The sequence below is a fragment of the Camellia sinensis genome, chromosome 5 (genome assembly GCF_055761805.1).
Source record: "Camellia sinensis isolate YWXY chromosome 5, ASM5576180v1, whole genome shotgun sequence".
NCBI lineage: Eukaryota > Viridiplantae > Streptophyta > Magnoliopsida > Ericales > Theaceae > Camellia > Camellia sinensis.
This window is the reverse complement of record NC_138965.1, coordinates 127,777,693-127,798,236: the sequence shown is the minus strand read 5'-3', so window position 1 is coordinate 127,798,236 and position 20,544 is coordinate 127,777,693. Positions and strand designations below refer to the sequence as shown.

The 20,544-nt window shown below is 35.1% G+C and overlaps 3 protein-coding genes across 3 annotated transcripts; 2 read left to right on the top strand and 1 right to left on the bottom strand.

The window, feature by feature from the left end:
- Window positions 1–2,417: 2,417 nt before the first annotated feature.
- On the bottom strand, window positions 2,418–7,898 carry LOC114296199 (syntaxin-71). The gene is made up of 9 exons (XM_028240481.2): window positions 7,508–7,898; window positions 7,282–7,407; window positions 5,306–5,471; window positions 5,134–5,219; window positions 4,263–4,331; window positions 4,134–4,178; window positions 3,624–3,686; window positions 3,458–3,534; window positions 2,418–2,768 (listed from the first exon to the last, which is right to left on the bottom strand). Exons 1-9 carry the CDS (start codon window positions 7,661–7,663, stop codon window positions 2,756–2,758), a joined length of 801 nt encoding a protein of 266 aa, XP_028096282.1. The 5' UTR covers window positions 7,664–7,898; the 3' UTR covers window positions 2,418–2,755.
- Window positions 7,899–17,287: 9,389 nt separating this feature from the next.
- On the top strand, window positions 17,288–17,977 carry LOC145791675 (uncharacterized). Its single transcript, XM_082872083.1, has one exon. The coding sequence runs from the start codon at window positions 17,288–17,290 to the stop codon at window positions 17,975–17,977; it is 690 nt and encodes a 229-aa protein (XP_082728209.1).
- Window positions 17,978–18,190: 213 nt separating this feature from the next.
- LOC145791674 (uncharacterized) lies at window positions 18,191–18,952 on the top strand. The gene is made up of 2 exons (XM_082872082.1): window positions 18,191–18,332; window positions 18,549–18,952. Exons 1-2 carry the CDS (start codon window positions 18,191–18,193, stop codon window positions 18,950–18,952), a joined length of 546 nt encoding a protein of 181 aa, XP_082728208.1.
- Window positions 18,953–20,544: the final 1,592 nt, after the last annotated feature.

Genomic DNA, 20,544 nt, shown 5'->3' with positions numbered 1-20,544 from the left:
TAAAAATTTAATAAATTTTCATATGTTTTTATATTTATTAAAATTTTTAAATCCACTTAATCTAATAAGCACAAAATTTGTGAAAACTTCTGTGCGCTAAAAAATATGAAAACATATATAAAAATTCAGTAAATTTTTATACTTTTTTGCTTTTATTGATTTTTTTAAAAAAATTTATCACAAATATTTTATTTTTGGAATACATATAAATTACATCATCTCAAAAATTAATAAATTGACTAAACTATTAAAAAGTTAACTGAAAAAAAAAATACATATTGAAAACTTAAAAATTGTTTTTGAAAACTTAAAACCTCACAAAGTTATTTTTGAGTTTATTTATTTATTTTATTTTTAGTAAAAAAAATCAAGTTCTTGTCAGAAATTTTTAAATGCACATAATCTAAATGCACCTAAAAAATAAAATATTTGTGAAAAAAATTCAAAAATTAACTTTAAAAAAAAATTGCTCTTTTTTTGGCTTTAGTGAATTTATTTCAAATTTGGTCACTAATATTTTACTTTTTAAATGTATCTAAGAATTAGATTTGTTTTGACAAAAACATTAAAAAAAAATACAAAAAATTAAAACAAAAAAATCAATAACAGTTGTCAAAGGGTAAATTACACTTTGCACCCTTACATTTTGTATCAAATCTCAGTTTAGTCCCTATATTTAAAATTGTGACATTCAACCCCTTGCGCTTTTAGTCAAGTGTCAGTGTCCCTTTTTATTACTATATAAGTCTTTAAGGGAAGTCGCTAATGTAACAAACACATGATTATGAAATGAGGGCAAATGAAGAAAATCACTCACATTTTTCGTCTATACACATTTCATCCCAAAATGTATAAAATTATGATTGTATTTGGCTAAAAAAAATGTAAATTGTGAACAATTAAGGAGATAAACTAAGGTTTTGCAGAAATTGAAATCGCGAAACTCTGTTTTTCATAATAACACAGTCTTTCATTTATTCCTCTTTCTTTCTTTTCAATTTGCGTACTACTTTTTTTTATTTCAAAAACTCTATTTTCTTAACTTTTCGTTCATATTTTTAGCATGTGAACATATATATATATATATATATATATGGATGTAATCGGTTCGGTACGATTAATATTTAGGTAAAATTTTTCATCAAACCGATAATGTTGATTTTGTTTTTTTAAGTACTGATACAAACCACTTCGTCCATCAAACTGTACCAAACCATAACAATTGAAATGGTTTGGTTTCGTGCGTTTAATCAACCTAGAACATTTCAAATTTAAGTCACTTTTTACTATAATCACTAATCTATGTAAAAATAATTAATTAACCGTTTGTCCACTATTTAACACTTATCCAATCAATCCATTTAATAAATACTTTCTAATTCCTAGAGTAACAAAAATATAAACAAAAAATAAAATAAAATAAACACTAAGGATTTATTAACTTAGGTTATAGGGATGATAATATTAATTAACTGAGGTTAATAATTTATTATATTTATTAATATCATTATTATATTATATTATATGTTTCAGTTTAGTTTGATACACAAGGTGCTTGAATCGGTATTGAACTAAAAATAGAAAAAAAAAATCAAATTAAAAACCTACATAGACCGATTATTGTTAAAAAAATCGAGCAAATATGGCCGATTTGGTCCGATTCAATCCGTTTGGTCAGTTTTTTTAATTTTTCTTACATAATATATAGAGTTTGGCTTTTCTTGAGAGAGTATTTGGGTTTAGTCGGCCCATTTTGAGATCAATTTCAGTGATCCAAATCATTTAATTTTTTAGACTCATTGAGTATAATATTCATGTAAAAAATCAAAACATTGGACATCGATAGCTATATATTTGAATCATATTTATTTTTAAAAAATAGACGATAAATATAATTTTAAAAATGGCCATCCATTTTTTGTAATACAAATGTGATTCAAATATATAATTATCGATATCTGATCATCTTGAGTTTTTTGCATGAATATTCTACTCGACGAATCGTAAAAATTAAACAGTTTGGATCATGGAAGTCGACTCTGAAATTGGTTTACCAAGCCCAAACGCTCCATCAAGTTAAGATGGTCAACTTGAAAAAAGTCAAATCCATATATATATATATATATATTATATAACTATTACATTTTATCACCTCGGATAAAATGTGTATTAGTGAGAAATGAGAGTGATTTTCTTCTCTAACCCTCATTTCGTAGTCACATGATTAGATTTTGTTTAAAATTTAAACAATAAAGTACCAGAAGAGGTAGATTAACACTTGTGCATAGAATTAACTATCACAATTTCATATGTTAGAATTAAAGTGAAATTTGATATAAAGTGCAGAAGTGTAAAACGTAATTTACTCATTATCAAATGAGGGGGCTTTTTGGTATGGAATCAAAACAAAAACAATATTACGATTTTAAACTTAACTATTGATAAATTACTTAAAATTATCATTTTGTAATTTAGATTTATTTTACATATAGACTCCACACTACACAAATTTAATTTTCACCACATAACCAGACACTCAAAAAAATAAATAAAAGATCTATGTTGCTAGTGTTGATCTAAAGTACTGTGGTATATTGGACAACAGTCAAAGCATAGTTAGAACTCAGCAGACACAAATACAGAGAACAACAGGGACCAAATTACACTATGCTGATAGATTCTACTTCCGCCTATTACTGTGGTGTCGTGCCTCCTGATTCAGTAAGCTGGAGGCGCCGTAGCCAAAGCACAAGTCTCACTTTAGTACACTGCAATAGAGTAACATAAAATTACCTTGTCTGTTAACTGCAGCTTCTAAGTTTATTTATTTTTTTAACTTACTTTTATATTTATGAACTTTTTCTTTATTTTGAGTCAATTTTTTTATTTTTTATTTTTTTGACCCATATAGACTAATGACCTATATATATATATACAGGATTATCTAGTCTAAACGAACCTAAAAAATATAAAATATGGCTCAAAATTGAAAAAGAAGTTCACTAAACAAAAATAAGAGGAAAAAAACAAGCCAATTTACAAGCCAACCAGTAGAAAGAAAGAACTAAGAAGTACATTATACTTTGCTTTCTGGATTTGAAGTTTGAAATTTTAATGGTCTAATTGACAATCACACTAAATTGGAAACACCAACCAAGCTACAACCCATATGACTAATTACTCTCCAGAGTATAAAATTTTCTCAATTCGATCATTGCAAATTGCTCATTGATGTATTTAGTTGGAAAATCAAGGAGTAAACATGTTCAGTTTTATCAAACTCGCTCGGATTACTGAGAGGGCATTTCTCTCTCCTTTTTTTTTGACAAGTAATCTATAGCTTAAAGGGGCGTACTAGTGAGCAGACATTCATAAATGCTACACCTAATACCAAGTGAATGAGGCTAGAGAAAGAAATTTATAGGTTATGGGGCTTGAATTAGGAGAATGGACTTACTTGTATAAATAGGCAGCGATTCCCAGGATTACACATAAGAGTATGATATCAATGCAGAAGTTGCGACTAGACCTCAGCTGAAGCATCAAAATCCACATATGTAAAAGCAATTAGGAAGTGACAAAGACAGACCACTATGTTCTAATTTTCTACATAACACACATACCTTTGTCACCGTGTCCTTGAGTCGCACATTGGTACTTTTAAGGTCAGAGGCTGCCCTGTCAACCTAGAATCAACAATGCTTGATTTAGTGTCAAACATCAATTGAAGGTTTCAAGTTTGACAAATTAATTAACCACCATGCCTAACAATGATTAGAACTACAAGACAAGAGTGTCATAAAAGAACTTTCATTCGAGTATATAGCTCCTAGCCCTTTAAGAGTACCAACAGTGGCTTCAATCATTATCATGATGCCAATCATCTACACAGAAAGTTGCTGTTCTGAATGGGTATTGGTGCACTTTTTCTCTTGGGACAGTCTAGGTGCACAGAAGAAACAGTACCCAAGAGTACAGACCTCCCATAGACCTGTGACTGTGAGAGGTCAGTACACTTTTGGGACACTCTACTGTTTCTTCAGTGCTCGTAGCATTGCTCTTTTCAATCGACCAATGCCATATTCCCAGACAGATTGAAAGAATCTAAGCCAGTAAAAAGACAAAGAACTTACCTTGTCATCTATTTCATCCATCAACGGCACTTGCCTATCCAATTCCTTTACATCAGGAATACAAAACTAAAGTTAGAAACAAGGGTAAGGAAAAGAAATACTTGTGTCTATTTTTAAAAGTAAGCAAACCTCATTTATGTCATGAGCCATGTTTTTCAATGTATCCAATCCTTCTGCTATAACATCCAATCCTTCATCCTGCATGAAGTCAAATAATTCCATGCATGAGAATTTTCAGTTAAGGCCATCTAGCAAAGGTTACCAACCAATAGAACCAATTCTTGACAATTGATCATGTTCAACCAACAACCCTTATGAAGCACCAACACTTCAAAATTGGTGTTGTAGCAAAGTCAGACAACACGAACACGGCAGGGACATGTGTCCAACATGCCACATGGTGTGTCTATCTATTGCAATAATCTTTTCCACTGCACAATTGATCACAACTAATGGCTAGGCTTGTATATTTTGTGCAAGGAAAATACTACATATAGTCTCATTTTTTACCACTTTTTCTCACCTTTAAGCACAAGTTCATCAGTCCCATGTGTATTTATTACCGTGAGTCCTATTACCTTGTTTTATGAGTGAAAAAATGGGGTAAGAAATGGGATTACACATAGCATTACTCTCTGTAATTGACCATGTTTAGCCAATCTGGATGTGGCAATGTAACTCTCTTTTTTCTTTTTCTTTTTTTTGAGTGTTTGGAAATTTGTTGTTAGATGATGAAATGGCACAACATATCCTTCTATAACATGTGGGTAACGACTAAAATATATAGTTGAATGTTAAAAACTGGTATTCTTCAAGACAGTTCCCTAATATCTGCTAGGTCCAAATAAGAGGTAGTGGATCTCCTCACAAGTGATTAAACATGTCATCAAACGATTAGCCAAAGAAAAACAGATATAGAGAGGGGGAGGCAAAGCACCACAAGTGCTATTAAAAGAGAGAAGATAACAAATTACACATACATATTAAGTAAAACACATGCCTGTTTCATTTTCCGCATTTCATACTCGTTCCTAAAATTGTTTGATTCCTCAGTTTGCTGAAAGTACTCGCTATCATATCTTCTATCTGATATAATCTCTAGACAATGTTAAAATATGAAAAGAATCTAAGGGGGTAATATTGAATCAACTCCAACACATTTCATAGCTTACCTGAAGTAGTGTCAAATTTAATTCCTGTGCTTGAGGCTGAAGCTGCCCATTCACCTGTTTGTTTAGCTCCATTTGTGGACCCATCAGGGATAGCTTCAATCCTCTCTTTCAGCGCAGAAACTGAATCAGTTCGAGCCTCAAGTTCCTCTTTTGAAAGCCCTTTGACCTGAACAACAATCATTAACATTATTACTGTCATAACTAACGATAACTAACGACAGAGTAAATTAACATCAATGAGTACATAAGTGGTTCATAAAGGCATGTATCAATTCAGGAATTGCAAATTTCATTTTCAGCAAGATTCAAAATAACTGAGCTAAAACCTACAAATTTCTTGCACAAGAGAAGAAGATTAAGGTAATAAAATGGTACAACAAAAAACCAGAAGTTTTTCAGTAAAATCGATTATATGAGGCACAGTGGACTTGCCACATATTCCAATAAGCATAGATACGGACACATGACACGACACGGACATGTAAATTTTAACAAAATGCAAAACATGACACGTTGGGGACACGTGCAAAACATATAATATTTATTTTATGTCAAATATTTAATTTTTTCAAATTTATCAACCTTAGGTATACTATTTTAATAATAAAATTAAAATATATATATTTAAAAAAAAATGATCCTCTACGTGTCCCAACATGTTCATGTCCGACATGTGTCAAACACCAATACGTCACCTCCGGAGAGGTGTCTATGCTTCATAGCACATATTATTCATAGTAATATAATGCGTGCACAATTGTTCCAAATAATTTTATAAATAACAAAGGAATTTGACATTTTTAAAAAAATTCAAGAAATGTTCTATTTAATTTTACTAGGAAAGCTTAGTAAAAGAATTTATAATCACCTAGAGGAAGGGAAAACTAAAATCTCCACTAAACGAAAGCCGAATACATAAATATCGCTTTAAATAGGTTCCAATTTTCATCCTTTCTAAGGAAGTCAAATTAATATATAACGAAAACAAAAATGCTACGATGACAAAGTTTGAGCATCATATAATTTGAACCAATTCACTGGTGCAATACATGAAAGGTGAGACCCATATTGGTGATACATCGTTCAACTTTGCTAGGCACACACCTATTTATGCTTAAATGAGTGCGTGTCTATCTTTTCTTCACATCATTTCATATCAACTTTTGTGCTCAAATTTTGTCACATTAGCATTGTAACACAATATCATATCCTATTTGAGTAATGATATATAAATAAAAATTATATAAAATGATTTATTTATTTCAAATAAAAAATCAAAACACTCATCAGCTTATTATTTAAAAAATGTCATAACACACTATTCTTTACACGATTTTTATTTGCAAATAATTTTCTTTAAAATACAAAAGGAAAAATTGTAAAAAAAATCCCAAAGTTTGAGCCTTTTAAAAAAATAAATCCTAAGTTTTCAATTTTGTTAATTTAAACTTTAATCTTTTGATTTGTTTTCAGACTAAATCATTTGTCTATTTTTGTTAAGTAAAACCGATGAAAAAAGAATATTTTAGTCATTAAACTCAATGTAGATATATATAAAATGTCTAAAATATCATTTTTGGATTGATTTTACTTAACGAAAATAGACAAATAATTTAAATTAAAAATAAATCAAAAGTCCAGATTTAAATTAATAAAATTAAAAGTTTAAGGTTTATTTTGTTATGAAATATGCTTCGTAACTCAAATTTGCGTGGTCCGAATGGCTCGAATGTATCAAAACGATGTTGTTTTGCCTCCAAAACGATGTTGTTTTGAGACATTCAAGCCATTCCCACCATAAAAATTCGGGCTATTAATCATTGTTGTTTTGTTATTAGGGTCAAACATCGGATTTTTATTTTTTTGTAATTTCACTTTTCCTCCAATTTCTAAGCAACGAAACAGAAAGTAGTGATCAGAGGAATCAAGCAGAAACGCAAACTACACACACACATATATAGCAGTGAAGAAACGACCTTTTTAAGAGCAAGTCGTTGCAATTTGGGGAGTTCCTGGATCAATCGAGCCTTGGTCCGTCGAATCTCGGCGTTGATAGCCACAGCCGTTGCCCTGTTTTTCTCCGCTGGTACAGATTCCAATTTCTACACAATATTATTCAAATACATAATTTACACCGAATGAGAGAAGAGAACAACTCCGAACCGTAAGAAAATACAATTGAGAGAGAAGGGGGGACCTGACCTGGAGGGCTTGATCGAGGTCGGAGTCGAAGACAGAGTAGAGACGAGCGAAAGCATCGTCGCCGGAGACGTTGACCTCCTTCTGCTTGTCGGTGTCGTACTTTTCGTATTTCTTGCATATCGCTTCCACTCGAGTTATCAGGTCGATCACACTCATCTTCTCTCTCTCTATCTCTCTCTCTCTCTCTCTCTCTAGAACTGTATATAGAATATATGTATGTATAACTATGGCTTTTCTGTTGAGAGGCTCTGCCTCTGTGTTTCTCTTTCTCTCTCTAGTTTTTTCAGAGAGAGAGAGAGAGAGAGTGATCGCTGTAAGGTGGCGGCAAGAGAGAGAGAGACGGCGGGGACGAGAAAAAGTTTAAACAATAGACCAAAAAATAGTTCGCTGCGAGTCTGGTAGTTTCGAAATCTTACGGTAACTGTCGACAGTTTGATTTTCGGGTCGGGTCGACCTGGACCGGGCTCCTCACAAAAAATGGTGTCCAACCCAAACTCGTTCATGGATTAAGCCCGACGGCCTTCTTGGTGGGCGGGGTTAGGATTGGGCCTACGAGGTTTCAATTGTGTTCCGTTTGTTTGCCGAACTCGATATATTTTGGTCAAGTTTGACATACACAAAATAATTTATCTTTTTATCTTTTTATTTTTTTTATTTCTCTATTTTTTTACACATCTTTTCGTAAAAAGACAAAAAATACACTTATTTAGGTCATCCCAAACAACCCCTTATTCTTTAGGTTTGGCTTTAATTTTCTGAACTCAGTTTTTTGAAAACTAATAGTAATTTGAGATGATCTAAATAAATATATTTTTAATTTTTTGTGAAATATGGGTTGAGTATGGATTGGGTTTGAAGTGATGTGGTAGAGAGGTGATGCGACTTAAATAAGATGATATGTCTTAAATAGGATAGTAACTTTTTGACTTTTTAAAGTACCCCAAACACGGCCTAAAATTTTTTATTTTAGAGAATATTTTTTAAATTTTAAGATTTTTTTTTTTAGATGCACTATATCTAAGTAGTAAAATATTTGTGAAAAAAATATTTTAAAAAATTAATAAATACACAAAAATATTAAAAAAATATATTGAATTTTTTTTTTTTTTTTTTTGTATTTTTAGTATTTAGTGTATTTTTAAAGATTTTTTCATAAATATTATACTTTTTAAGTGTAATTATGTTAGGTGTGTCTAAAAAATTTTTTAAAAAATGTTTAAAATATTAAAAAAATCTTTGAAAATATTAAAATAAACAAAATAAAAAAGTAAAATTTTCTAAAAATTATTCACTGAAAACCAGAACCAAACAAAGTGATCGTATTGTAGAATTGAATGAAGGAATTATTGTTGTGGTAGTATTTTATATTAAAGATGTAAAATAGATTAAGGCCCTATTTGGGGACTTGAGTTTTTGGGAGATTCTATTTACATCCAAAAAGTCATTACGCTTAATTTCTTAATACACCTTATTAGATTATTTAGGATTATATAATTTATTCTCAGTACACTCTATTATTTTTTATCCAAATTATCCTGCAAGGTACACTTAAATAATAAATAAATCAAAAATCTTAAATTAAATCTCTTTGAAAAGCACAGTGCCTCCACAAATATCAATTAAATCCATTAATATTAAATGTTGATATGGTAAATGGGGTCAAGGAGGTGGAGCATGGGGCGGGTATGCTTATACATGATTTGCTTCAGTTAGGAATGGACCATATGTGTTATGGTAGAAGGGTTGGGAATCAGGTTGCACATTTAATGGCTAAGTTTGGGATTAGCAGAAGTGGGTGTTGTACACGGGACAGTGTCCCTCCTTGGTGGTTGTTGGGTTTTCTCAGGAGTGAGAATGATGATGTGTATTGTGTTTCAACTATCTATAATATCTTTGATGTCATTCTAACCAAAATATATATATATATATATATATATATATATATGTGTGTGAATGATTTTCCGATCACACAGCCCAACTTAGTACGCAACTGGAGAACACCGGCATAATAGATTAAGCCCGAACGACCTGTCACAAAAAGATGAGAATCCTGCGGTGGCTCGTCCACCCGGGGGCACTCCGACGATCAAGTTAGTACTCAATATCTCTCAAAGATAACCAATAGTGCTTAACTCACTAGACAGAATATCAAAAGCATAAAAGACATACCTTAGACCCATGGCGGTGCCTCTCTTTTATAGCCAACATAATCCTAGTCCCAATAAAAACCTAGCTCCAATGGACTTAGGATTACTGCTAATCTTGGACTCCCAGTTGAATTAGGATAAACTCTCTAAGAGTCTTATCTTAATCCAAACTAAAATCTTCTCCCATTCTAGGACTCTTGTCCCTTATCTACTTATCTCAGATTCCAGTATCTTCGGAGATAACCTCGGCCTTGCCAAGATCACCTCGGCGTCATGACCAGGACACGTGGCACCTCGGCTGGCACTTCGGTGACACCTCGGCCGGCACTTCGGTGACACCTCGGCCATGTGTCGTTATTCAAAATTTTTATGTCCCCACAACTGCCCCCTAGGTTCTATTACCTCGGCATCCTGAGGTGATGGAACCTATATCATTCATTCCTTTAATCATGACCCCGGTTTAACTTCAACTTGTAAACTTTTCTCAAGTTTCAACAAGTGTTAAACATAATCTCGGTTTAACTTTAACTTGTAAACTTTTCTCAAGTTTCTACAAGTGTTAAACATAATCTTGATTTAACTTCAACTTGTAAACTTTTCTCAAGTTTCAACAAGTGTTAAACAATGATCTCGGTTTAACTTCAACTTGTAAAGTGTCCACAAATTTCAACAAGTGTTAAACAATGATCTCGGTTTAACTTCAACTTGTAAATTGTCCACAAATTTCAACAAGTATTAAACAATGATTTCGGTTTAATTTCAACTTGTAAATTGTCCACAAATTTCAACAAGTGTTAAACAATGATTTCGGTTTAACTTCAAGTTGTAAACTTTTCTCAAGTTTCAACAAGTGTTAAACATCATCTCGGCTTAACTTCAACTTTTAAACTTTTCTCAAGTTTCAACAAGTGTTAAACAATGATTTCGGTTTAACTTCAACTTGTAAATTGTCCACAAATTTCAACAAATGTTAAACAATGATTTCGGTTTAACTTCAACTTGTAAATTGTCCACAAATTTCAACAAATGTTAAACAATGATTTCGGTTTAACTTCAACTTGTACATTGTCCACAAATTTCAACAAATGTTAAACAATGATTTCGGTTTAACTTCAACTTGTACATTATCCACAAATTTCAACAAGTGTTAAACAATGATTTCGGTTTAACTTCAACTTGTAAATTGTCTACAAATTTCAACAAGTGTTAAACATCATCTCGGCAAGCTCTTCTTCTCGGACTTAATCATCTTAGGCCAAGATCCTGTCTTCTGGGATCTGGGATCCGAGATCTGAAATCCAGGATCGGCTTACTTGTGCTGAGCTCTTGTCTTCTCATATCCAGTGTTATCTCGGCTTCGCTATGGTGAACCATTCATCTCTGGTTTGGACGCCTTTGTCCCCGGCGTGTCCTTCTCGGCTCTGGCATACTTTTCTATCCTGGCCATCAGCTCCTTCATATTTTTTTGCAATGTCTTTGCCAGTGATTTTCGAAGCAGGCAGTCATCCTTCAAGCCATTTTTAAACAACACGACCGCCACCTCTTGGTTGCATCCTGGTATTCGGTTGAATACCTCATAATACCTTTTGGCATAGGCCCTAAGGCTTTCATCCTCGCCGATTTTCAGGGCCATTAGGGCGTCCACCCTCAATGGTTGTAGCTTGTTTGTCACGAACCTGGCCACAAACATCTCGGCCAGGCCTTCCCAGGTTTTCACAATTCTTTTCGGCAACTTGCGAAACCAGTCCGATGCAATTTTCTCGAATGATGAGGGGAACACTTTGCAGAGCAACGGCTCGTTCCCAGTGTATAACGCCATCGCGTTCAGGTATAATCCGACGTGAAAGTTGGGGTCCAACTTCCCATCGTATATCTGGAACTTCGACATATTGAATCTCTTCAGGCCTTCGAATTTGTCCAATTCTACCGAGAACGATGTCCTCGACTTGACAGGTGAGGTCACCTCGGCATCTTGTTGCTTTCTCTGGAGGTAATTCCTCAGATCCTCCTTGGTTTGCCCAGGAGCTCGGCTATCTCCGGATTTCAGCCTCTTTGGTGCACTACTTCCTGTGTCATTGCGAGTCCTTTTGGACCTCCTTCCATTGGTCACGTCGAAACAGTGGTCATTCCCCTGAACATGCCGATGTTCTTTGGAGTCAGCTTCCTTGGTGCGATGTGTCCTCTGTGAATCTCCCCTTCTTGATTCTCTTCGTCCGACCTCCCTTGAAGGCCGGTGAGAATGTTCCTTGGTGAAGAGTCGTAGGAGTTGTCTTCTGCCCCCCTACCTGGGCATCTTTCTTGGCTGCTGGAATCGGCGTGTCTTGTGACGGGAACGGTAGCTGCATGACGTTGTTCTGCATTATGAAATTGACGACCGTTTGCAAGTCCGCCAATTTGTCCGCCATTCCCTTTATCTCGTCGTCCCTCCGCAGGCATCTATCTTTCCATACCTAGAGGTCGTCCTCATTATAATACCTGCTCTGATCCGATTTCTTCGATTCGTCGCCCTCCTGGCCGACGTCGTTTCCTCCGTGATTTTTATCACGAGTCTCTTCGTTGCAGTTGTCTTCTTCGACGTCAAGGTCAATATGTTTCCCACTCTCAGTAGGGGTGTCGTCCCCAACCTTCTCTTTCGGTTTGTCGTTGGCCATCTATTCTCCTTTCGTTCCCACATACGGCGCCAAATTGTGTGAGTGATTTTCCGATCACACAGCCCAACTTAGTACTCAACTAGAGAACACCGACAGAATAGATTAAGCCCGAACGACCTGTCACAGAAAGATGAGAATCCCGCGGTGGCTTGTCCACCCGGAGGCACTCCGACGATCAAGTCAGTACTCAGTATCTCTCAAAGATAACCAATAGTGCTTAACTCACTAGACAGAATATCAAAAGCATAAAAGGCATACCTTAGACCCATGAGGGTGCCTCTCTTTTATAGCCAACATAATCCTAGTCCCAATAGAAGTCTAGCTCCAATGGACTTAGGATTACTGCTAATCTTGGACTCCCAGTTGAATTAGGATAAACTCTCTAAGAGTCTTATCTTAATCCAAACTGAAGTCTTCTCCCATTCTACGACTCTTGTTCCTTATCTGCTTATCTCGGATTCCGATATTTTCATAAATAACCTCGGCCTTGCCGAGATCACCTCGGCGTCATGACCAGGACACGTGGCACCTCGGCTGGCACTTCGGTGACACCTCGACCACGTGTCGTTATTCAAAATTTTTATGTCCCCACAGTATATATATATTATTTACTATTTGATTTTATTTTTTTTCAATATGTAAATAATAAAACAATAAGAAACAATGATATTTATGTTAATGATTAGTTTTGATGGGGTAAGATTAGAGTTTTAGATTGAAGAGGAAGATGAAGATGAAGATGAAGATGAAAAAAATAATAATAATTAAAATTTGAGAAAAAAGATGAAAATAGTTGAATATGAAAAATAGCTATAAGTGATTTGGATGTATCGTAAGAAAAAATAATATTTTATTTTAGAATTTAATGTATATTGTCCTTAGTAGTAAATTTACATTAAGGTATAATAGGAATTCTAATTTCAAAATTTTAATTGAGCGTACTAAATTATTATTTGGGTGCAAATAGAATCACCATGAGTTTTTAGTTAAAAAGTCATTATAAATTGGTATATTATTTTATCTATTTTGTTCACATATAATTTTTTTTTTTTGTAAAAAAATCAAAAAGTCAATTGAAATAGATTTGTCATATCATTTTCTATTTTTCTGTACATTTTTCATAAAAAAAATTAAAATAGTCAATTTCTAAACTAGGCATAAGTCAAGCCGACCTTTGAGAAGCTTGAGATTAATTCATTGAGGCCCTGTTTGTTTGGGGTTATAGGAATGGGATTGGGACAACTAATACCTTGGTATTATTAATACCTTATTTATTTTGAGAGATGGCCTTGGGACTACTAATACCTTGGTATTACTAACACCCTTGGAATGGGGATTCATAGTGAGGAGATAGAGGTGGTATTAGAAAAATAGTGAGGGGATTAGAAATTTTTTTATTTTTTTTATTTTTTATATATTCGGAATTTTTTTAAAAATATTAATGTTTAATTTTTATAATTTTTTTATTTGTTTTATTATTTTATATAAAAATAATTTAACAATTTCTCACTATCAATCCCCTCCATTCTATCTCTAAAAACAAAAATTAATTGGATTTAAGTTTAATCTGGGCACACATTGAATTTTAAAAAAGAAAGTCAACACGTACAAAAATTAAATACAGAATGGAACACAATCCTCTTACAAAGGTATCAGGATCCTCTGAAGTATTGGCCCTGAAGTGATCCCTGAAGTGTGTTGATCCAATGGCTGAGAATGTAACTAACCAAAACGACGTCGTTTTGGTTAATAATTTCAAAAAAAAAAAATTTGAGTTGATTCAAAATTCCCAAATCATCTGTGATACGTGAAGCATCAGAGACGAGAGAGAGAGAGAAAAAAAAAGGGCTGAGAGAAGAGCTTCTGATCCACCCCCGATCACCGCTACCACGCCGCTACCGTTGCCATGTCGCTGCCTCGCCATACTCCAACAAATTGAAGGAAAAGAGCACAGGTTTATTCATCCTCCAAAGTTAAAATATTAGGGCTTTGAATCCAAAAATTAGGAAAAATCTGAACTTGGTACACTCTGTCATTGTAAATGTGATCATGATGTTTATACAAGAATCTTTGTGTATGTTGTGTTTTGTTAATCCAAAGTTGAATTTATGGTGACGTTTCAAATCTAATGAATATTTACGAATCTTACTTCTTTATGTTCTTCCATACAATTTTTTATTTTATTTTATCTTATTTTATTTTATCTTAATCCATACAATTTTTTATTTTATTTTATTTATTTTAATTTCTGTTCTCTGTTTACTTTTAATTTAATTTTACTTGGCCTTTGGAATTTTGTTTTTTGAGATATGGTTAAAAAAAATTTGAATTTCATATAAGATCTGACATTGGGGGAAGGGAAATGTGTGACACCCTAAATGTTTAATTAAATATCACATAAATATTTATAGTTATATATAATTATGATTGCATGTGATGATAAATTATTAAATAAATACATATATAAATCTAAATTGGCGTTGAATTATCAAATATGAGATTAATTAGGAATCATTATTTAAGGCTAAATTAACACAAATATAAAATTTATAATACAAATTAGAGTTAAAGATAGTAAATAAATAATAACTTAACACCAAAACAAATAAAGAAATGAATAAAAAGAAAAGGAAATGAAAAAATAAATAAATTAAGACACAAGTTACCCAGCAGGGTTGCCAACCTCGGCCCAAAAAGAATAAATAATAAAAGCCTAAGCCAATATTGGCCCAAGCTAAACAAAAGCCCAAGTGTATATAGATATATATTGGAGAGATTGAGGCTTATCCAAATCTGTGAATTGATTCACAATTAAGGCACAGATCTTCTAGCATCATAATTCCTCCATAGGGAGAGGCTACGTGTCATACATCACTAGGCTCAGAAAACAGTATATAAAGGGACTAAGAGTGTTGTAATTAAGAGAAAAACAGAAAAAAAAAAAAAAAAAAAAGAAAAAAAAAAAAGAGGAAAGGGTGGGAAACCGAGAGAAGTATATAAGTTGAGAGTAAGGAAAGGAAGTTCTGATAGTAAAGTAAGGCTAAGAGTTATAATTAAGGTGAGTTATATTATACCTTGATTTACCATTATATGTTTTATGAATGTTTTGAGTTACCATTACTTATTTTATACAAGTTATATTTATTAAGTTATATAAATAAAAGTTATGTTTATAAACATTTCAGTTACGTAGATTACTTTCTAAACTCTATTTACTTAAAAAGAAAACCATGAATATATTTGTTTAAATTTTAGTATATATTTGACTATAACCTTATAAACAATTATGTTTTGTAAGTACCACTACCGGAGTCCTACGCCTTTGGGGACTTAAATAACCATTGGCTTCTGTTTGACCACTTTGTGGTCCTTTGTTTGTCATGGATCCATTGACCTCTGTTCTAGCTGTCACTTCTGTAACTTCTGTTTTGTTCTGTTTTATACCATGGTTATGATTGTTTATTTACATGATTTTCTGTATTCTGCCACTTTAAATAAATTGTCATTTTAAATTAAAATATGCAAATGTTTTAACCTAACTAATTATCCATGGTTGTTTTACACTCCTGGCATAATATTTCTCACTCTGCTATGTGCTTATAGCTGTTACCCTTTCAGGTGACGAGATGTAAGGGAAATCCATACCCCCACGAAATGGAACCTGCTCATGGACTGTTGTTAAACCACTATTTTATCTTTCTTTTTTTTATATTTTTGCTTCCTTTTGTCTCTATTCGGGGCTGGTCACTGAATAATAAAATAATGAAAGCCCTAGAAATGTATTTCTTTTTTTTAGTAAAATGTAGTAAAATTTCTGTTTAATTATTTTTATTTTCGCTTGCGCAACTTAATTTGCTACAAATAAGAATAAGTTAGTAAGTCAGATTCCAACTCTAAGTCCCTGGGGTTGGGTCGTGACAAAGGTGGTATTAGAGCAACGGTTCAAAAAAAAAGGGGGGGTTATAAGTCAATCTATAACTAAACCCATATAGCAAAAAAAAAAAATATATGTATATATATGGTAAAATCAAAATAAAATAAAATAATAATAAATATTTACCTGTAACGTTAGTTTTCCTGTGTAAAATCTCACGTTTATTCTGGTGTTGTAGGATGTCAGAGATTTACCTTGATGATGCTTTTTGAAATGATCTCTAGGCCATCAACTTATATGAAATTTTAGCCGAACACCCTGCCCCCGCCCCCACCTCACCTGAGGGTTGGGGAGATTCTGAGGAAATAGTCAGGGAATTACACCCAGGTCTTGGCCGATTGATAGGTCGGCCAATTTATATCCAGGTTAACCCTACCGACGTCCCACACTTATTATGAAGGCGCAGTCTTGTCCATACACGCAGACGTTTTCTCGGACCATCTCGCGTCCTTGGCGTCGCCCCGGGTCATGGCCGCCCGCATTATATTATAGGCCCTCTACCCCCAGAGTTTGCAGCCAGAAGGGGGAACGTGTACCCCGAGGATTACATTTTCACTACAGCCCCAAATCCACTAGAGATCATTAATATGCAAAATGTTGACTTCGAAAATGACCTGTCATATGTTGAGACACCTGTTTGGATTGTTGACCGGGCATTTGTGGGTCATATACAATCTATCCCCATTTTCACGCTCCAGGTAGCATAGGTGTGTTTTGGAGTAATCTAGTTGGGGTGGGAGTTTGAGCTTTTTATGTAGCACTATTTCCCCTGTTTTTTCGACCCATCTGACCCACTACTCTAGATCTGGCTAGTAGAAAATCTTTTGTATGCTGATCTTGATATGTTCTAATCCCCTTTTTGTTGACTTTGTTTACCACAGGGATGGGACACCAACATATTCCGACTAATGTAATATGAATTGGAAAATAAATAAATAAATAAAATGTGTAATGTTGGCAGTTTATATAAATATAAAGTGTACTACATGTTGTGCTATATATGTATATGCTGCATTGAAAATATAATACCTCGTTTATTACTTGTAGAATGGCTAATGGTAATGGAAGTGAGTCATCAGTTAGCAGTACGGAATCGATGGAAAGAGTAATGGAAAGAGCGGTTGCTAGTTTTCTACAAGCCTTGCAAGCTAACATCAACCATGGGACACCGGGACGACAAGAAGGACCGGTTACCATAAAACAGTTCCAGGATCTGAAACCCACCACATTTACCGGCGGCCCAGACCCAATGGTAGCAGACGCTTGGGTTAAAGACATGGAAAAGATTTTTCGTGCCCTACCTTGCACTGAGAGACAAAAGGTAACTTTCGCCACTTTCACTTTCAAAGACAATGCACAGGAATTGTGGCTTCTCACTCTGGCCAAAGAAGAAATTACGACTTGGGCAAGATTCTTGGAAGTATTCTATGAAAAATACTTTCCAGATTCATTGCGGGAACAGAAGGCATCCGAATTCATACATCTGAAGCAAGGAACGATGACGGTGGCCGAATATGAGAGCAAGTTCACACAACTCGCTCGGTTTGCAACATACGTTATCCCCACCGAAACTCAAAAAGCAAGAAAATTTGAAGCAGGATTGGATGCTGGAATAAAAGACAGGCTTGAAGTCTTGAAATTGCCAACCTATGCAGAAGTGGTGGACCGGGCGTACATAGCAGAAAAGGGAATTAAAGCCTCGCATTCCGGAGAACCAAGTTACAAGAAGCAATTCTAGGAAAGGGATAACAGAAGACCCGGTGTTGCACCTCATAAAAAGGTGAACATGGGCACAACCAACTCAGGCCACCACGGTTCTACCAATCCCCGAGGTGGCACTATTCCAACTTGCCCCACTTATGGGAGGATTCATTGGGGACAATGCCATCGAGACACAGGAGTGTGTTTTAGATGCGGACAGTTTGGCCACTTGCTAAGGGATTGTCCAAAAATGGTTAATCCTACAGCCAGCCCCTCTGGCCCAGTCAGGAGATTCGCGGGACTTGGAGGAGAAAAGAAGGACCAAAACTGCCAAGGTCGGGCTTTCGCCTTGGTACCTGGAAAATCGGAAGTTACCGAAAATGTTGTGTCAGGTACACTTTCTATTTGTGGTCTTTTAGCTCATGTCCTTATTGACTCTGGGTCAACTCATTCTTTTGTTGCACCACGCTTTGCCACCAAGTTGACATCAACACCCAAACCATTAGGATAGACATTGTCTGTGTCTTTTCTTTCTGGTAAGTCTGTCTGTAGTACTGATGTGTACAGATCTTGTGTTGTATTCCTAAAAGGCAAAACCTTATATGCAGACTTGATTTCCCTCCGCATTGGAAACTTTGATGTAATCTTAGGTACGGATTGGCTGGCTACCAACCACGCCTCTATCAATTGTAAAGCCAAAAAGGTCTTCCTCAAGTTACCAAACCAACCCGAAATTGTCTTTGATGGGGCTAAAGTTTCTAACCCTTCCTGTATCATATCCTCCCTGACAGCCCAACGACTTCTAAGCAAGGGTTGTGGTAGTTATATTTGTTATGTGGTTGATACACAAAAAGAGGCCCCTACCGTTGATGCAATTCCTGTAGTTCGAGAATTCCCAGATGTCTTTCTTGAAGATCTACCCGGTATTCCAATTAATCGGGAGATCGAATTCACCATTGAACCCAACCTGGCACGCAGCCTATATCAAAAACTCCTTATCGCATGTCGATGACAGAATTGAAAGAGCTGAAGACTCAACTCCAGGAACTCCTGGACAAAGGTTTTATCCGACTTAGTACCTCACCTTGGGGAGCTCCAGTATTGTTCGTGAAGAAAAAGGATGGCATGATGAGATTATGCATCGATTACCGGGAGCTGAACAAGGTCACCATCAAGAATCGATATCCTCTGCCGCGAATCAATGACTTGTTCGATCAACTTCAAGGTGCACAAGTATTTTCCAAAATTGACTTACGTTCTGGTTACCATCAATTAAAGGTTAAAACGGAAAGCATTGAAAAGACGGCCTTCAGAACCCATTACGGACACTATGAATTTCTCGTCATGCCTTTTGGCGTCACAAATGCCCCAGCAGCCTTCATGGACCTCATGAACAGAGTGTTCAAACCCTATCTTGATGAGTTTGTCATCGTCTTCATTGACGACATCCTCATATACTCTAAGTCACCAGAAGCTTATGAGCAACACTTGCGAATGGTTCTACAAACACTACGAGATCACAAACTTTATGCCAAGTTGAAGAAATGCGAATTTTGGATCACTAGTGTATACTTTCTCGGTCACGTCATTAACAAAGACAGCATCTCAGTTGACCCCCAAAAAGTTGCAGCAATCGTGGACTGGCCACAACCTACTAATGTGTCAGAAATCTGAAGTTTTTTGGGTCTAGCTGGCTATTATCGGCGCTTCGTGCAAGATTTCTCAAAGATAGCATCGCCCTTGACCCAGCTAACTCAGAAGAACACACCCTTTGAATGGACTGATAAACAGGAGCGTTGCTTTCAAGAATTAAAAGGTCGACTTGTGTCAGCCCCTATACTAGCACTCCCTACCGGAGCAGATGGGTTTGTAATCTATAGTGATGCCTCATACAATGGGTTGGGTTGTGTTCTCATGCAAGACGAAAAAGTCATTGCTTATGCGTCACGACAATTAAAGACTCACGAGAAAAACTACCCGACTCACGATTTGGAATTGGCTGTGGTGATCTTTGCTCTCAAAATCTGGCGTCATTATCTCTATGGTACAACCTGCGAGATTTATACTGACCACAAGAGTCTAAAATATCTATTCATATAGAAGGAACTGAATATGAGGCAGCGACGGTGGTTAGAATTTATGAAAGACTACGAGATAGAGATCCATCACCATCCGGGCAAAGCTAATGTGGTGGCAGACGCACTAAGCCGAAAGTCGACGAGAAGTTTGGCATGCACTCTCGTTTCCCGCAAGGTCAATGGGTTGCTCATCAATGTAATCATGGAGCCTACATTGATTGGAGAAATCAAAGCACGCCAATGGGAAGATAAACTCTTGAAGAAAAAGTATGAGGAACAAGGGAACACGCCTGATCCTGATTTCATTATAAGCAATGGGATACTGAAATTTCGAAATCGAATTTGCATACCCGACATCCCGGAACTCAATAAGAAGATACTGGAGGAAGCTCATAACTCAAGATTTGCAGTCCACCCTGGCAACACAAAGATGTACCATGATTTGAAAGAATACTACTGGTGGACCGGAATGAAAAGAGATATAGCAAGCCATGTTTCTAAATGTCTGCATTGTCAGCAAGTTAAA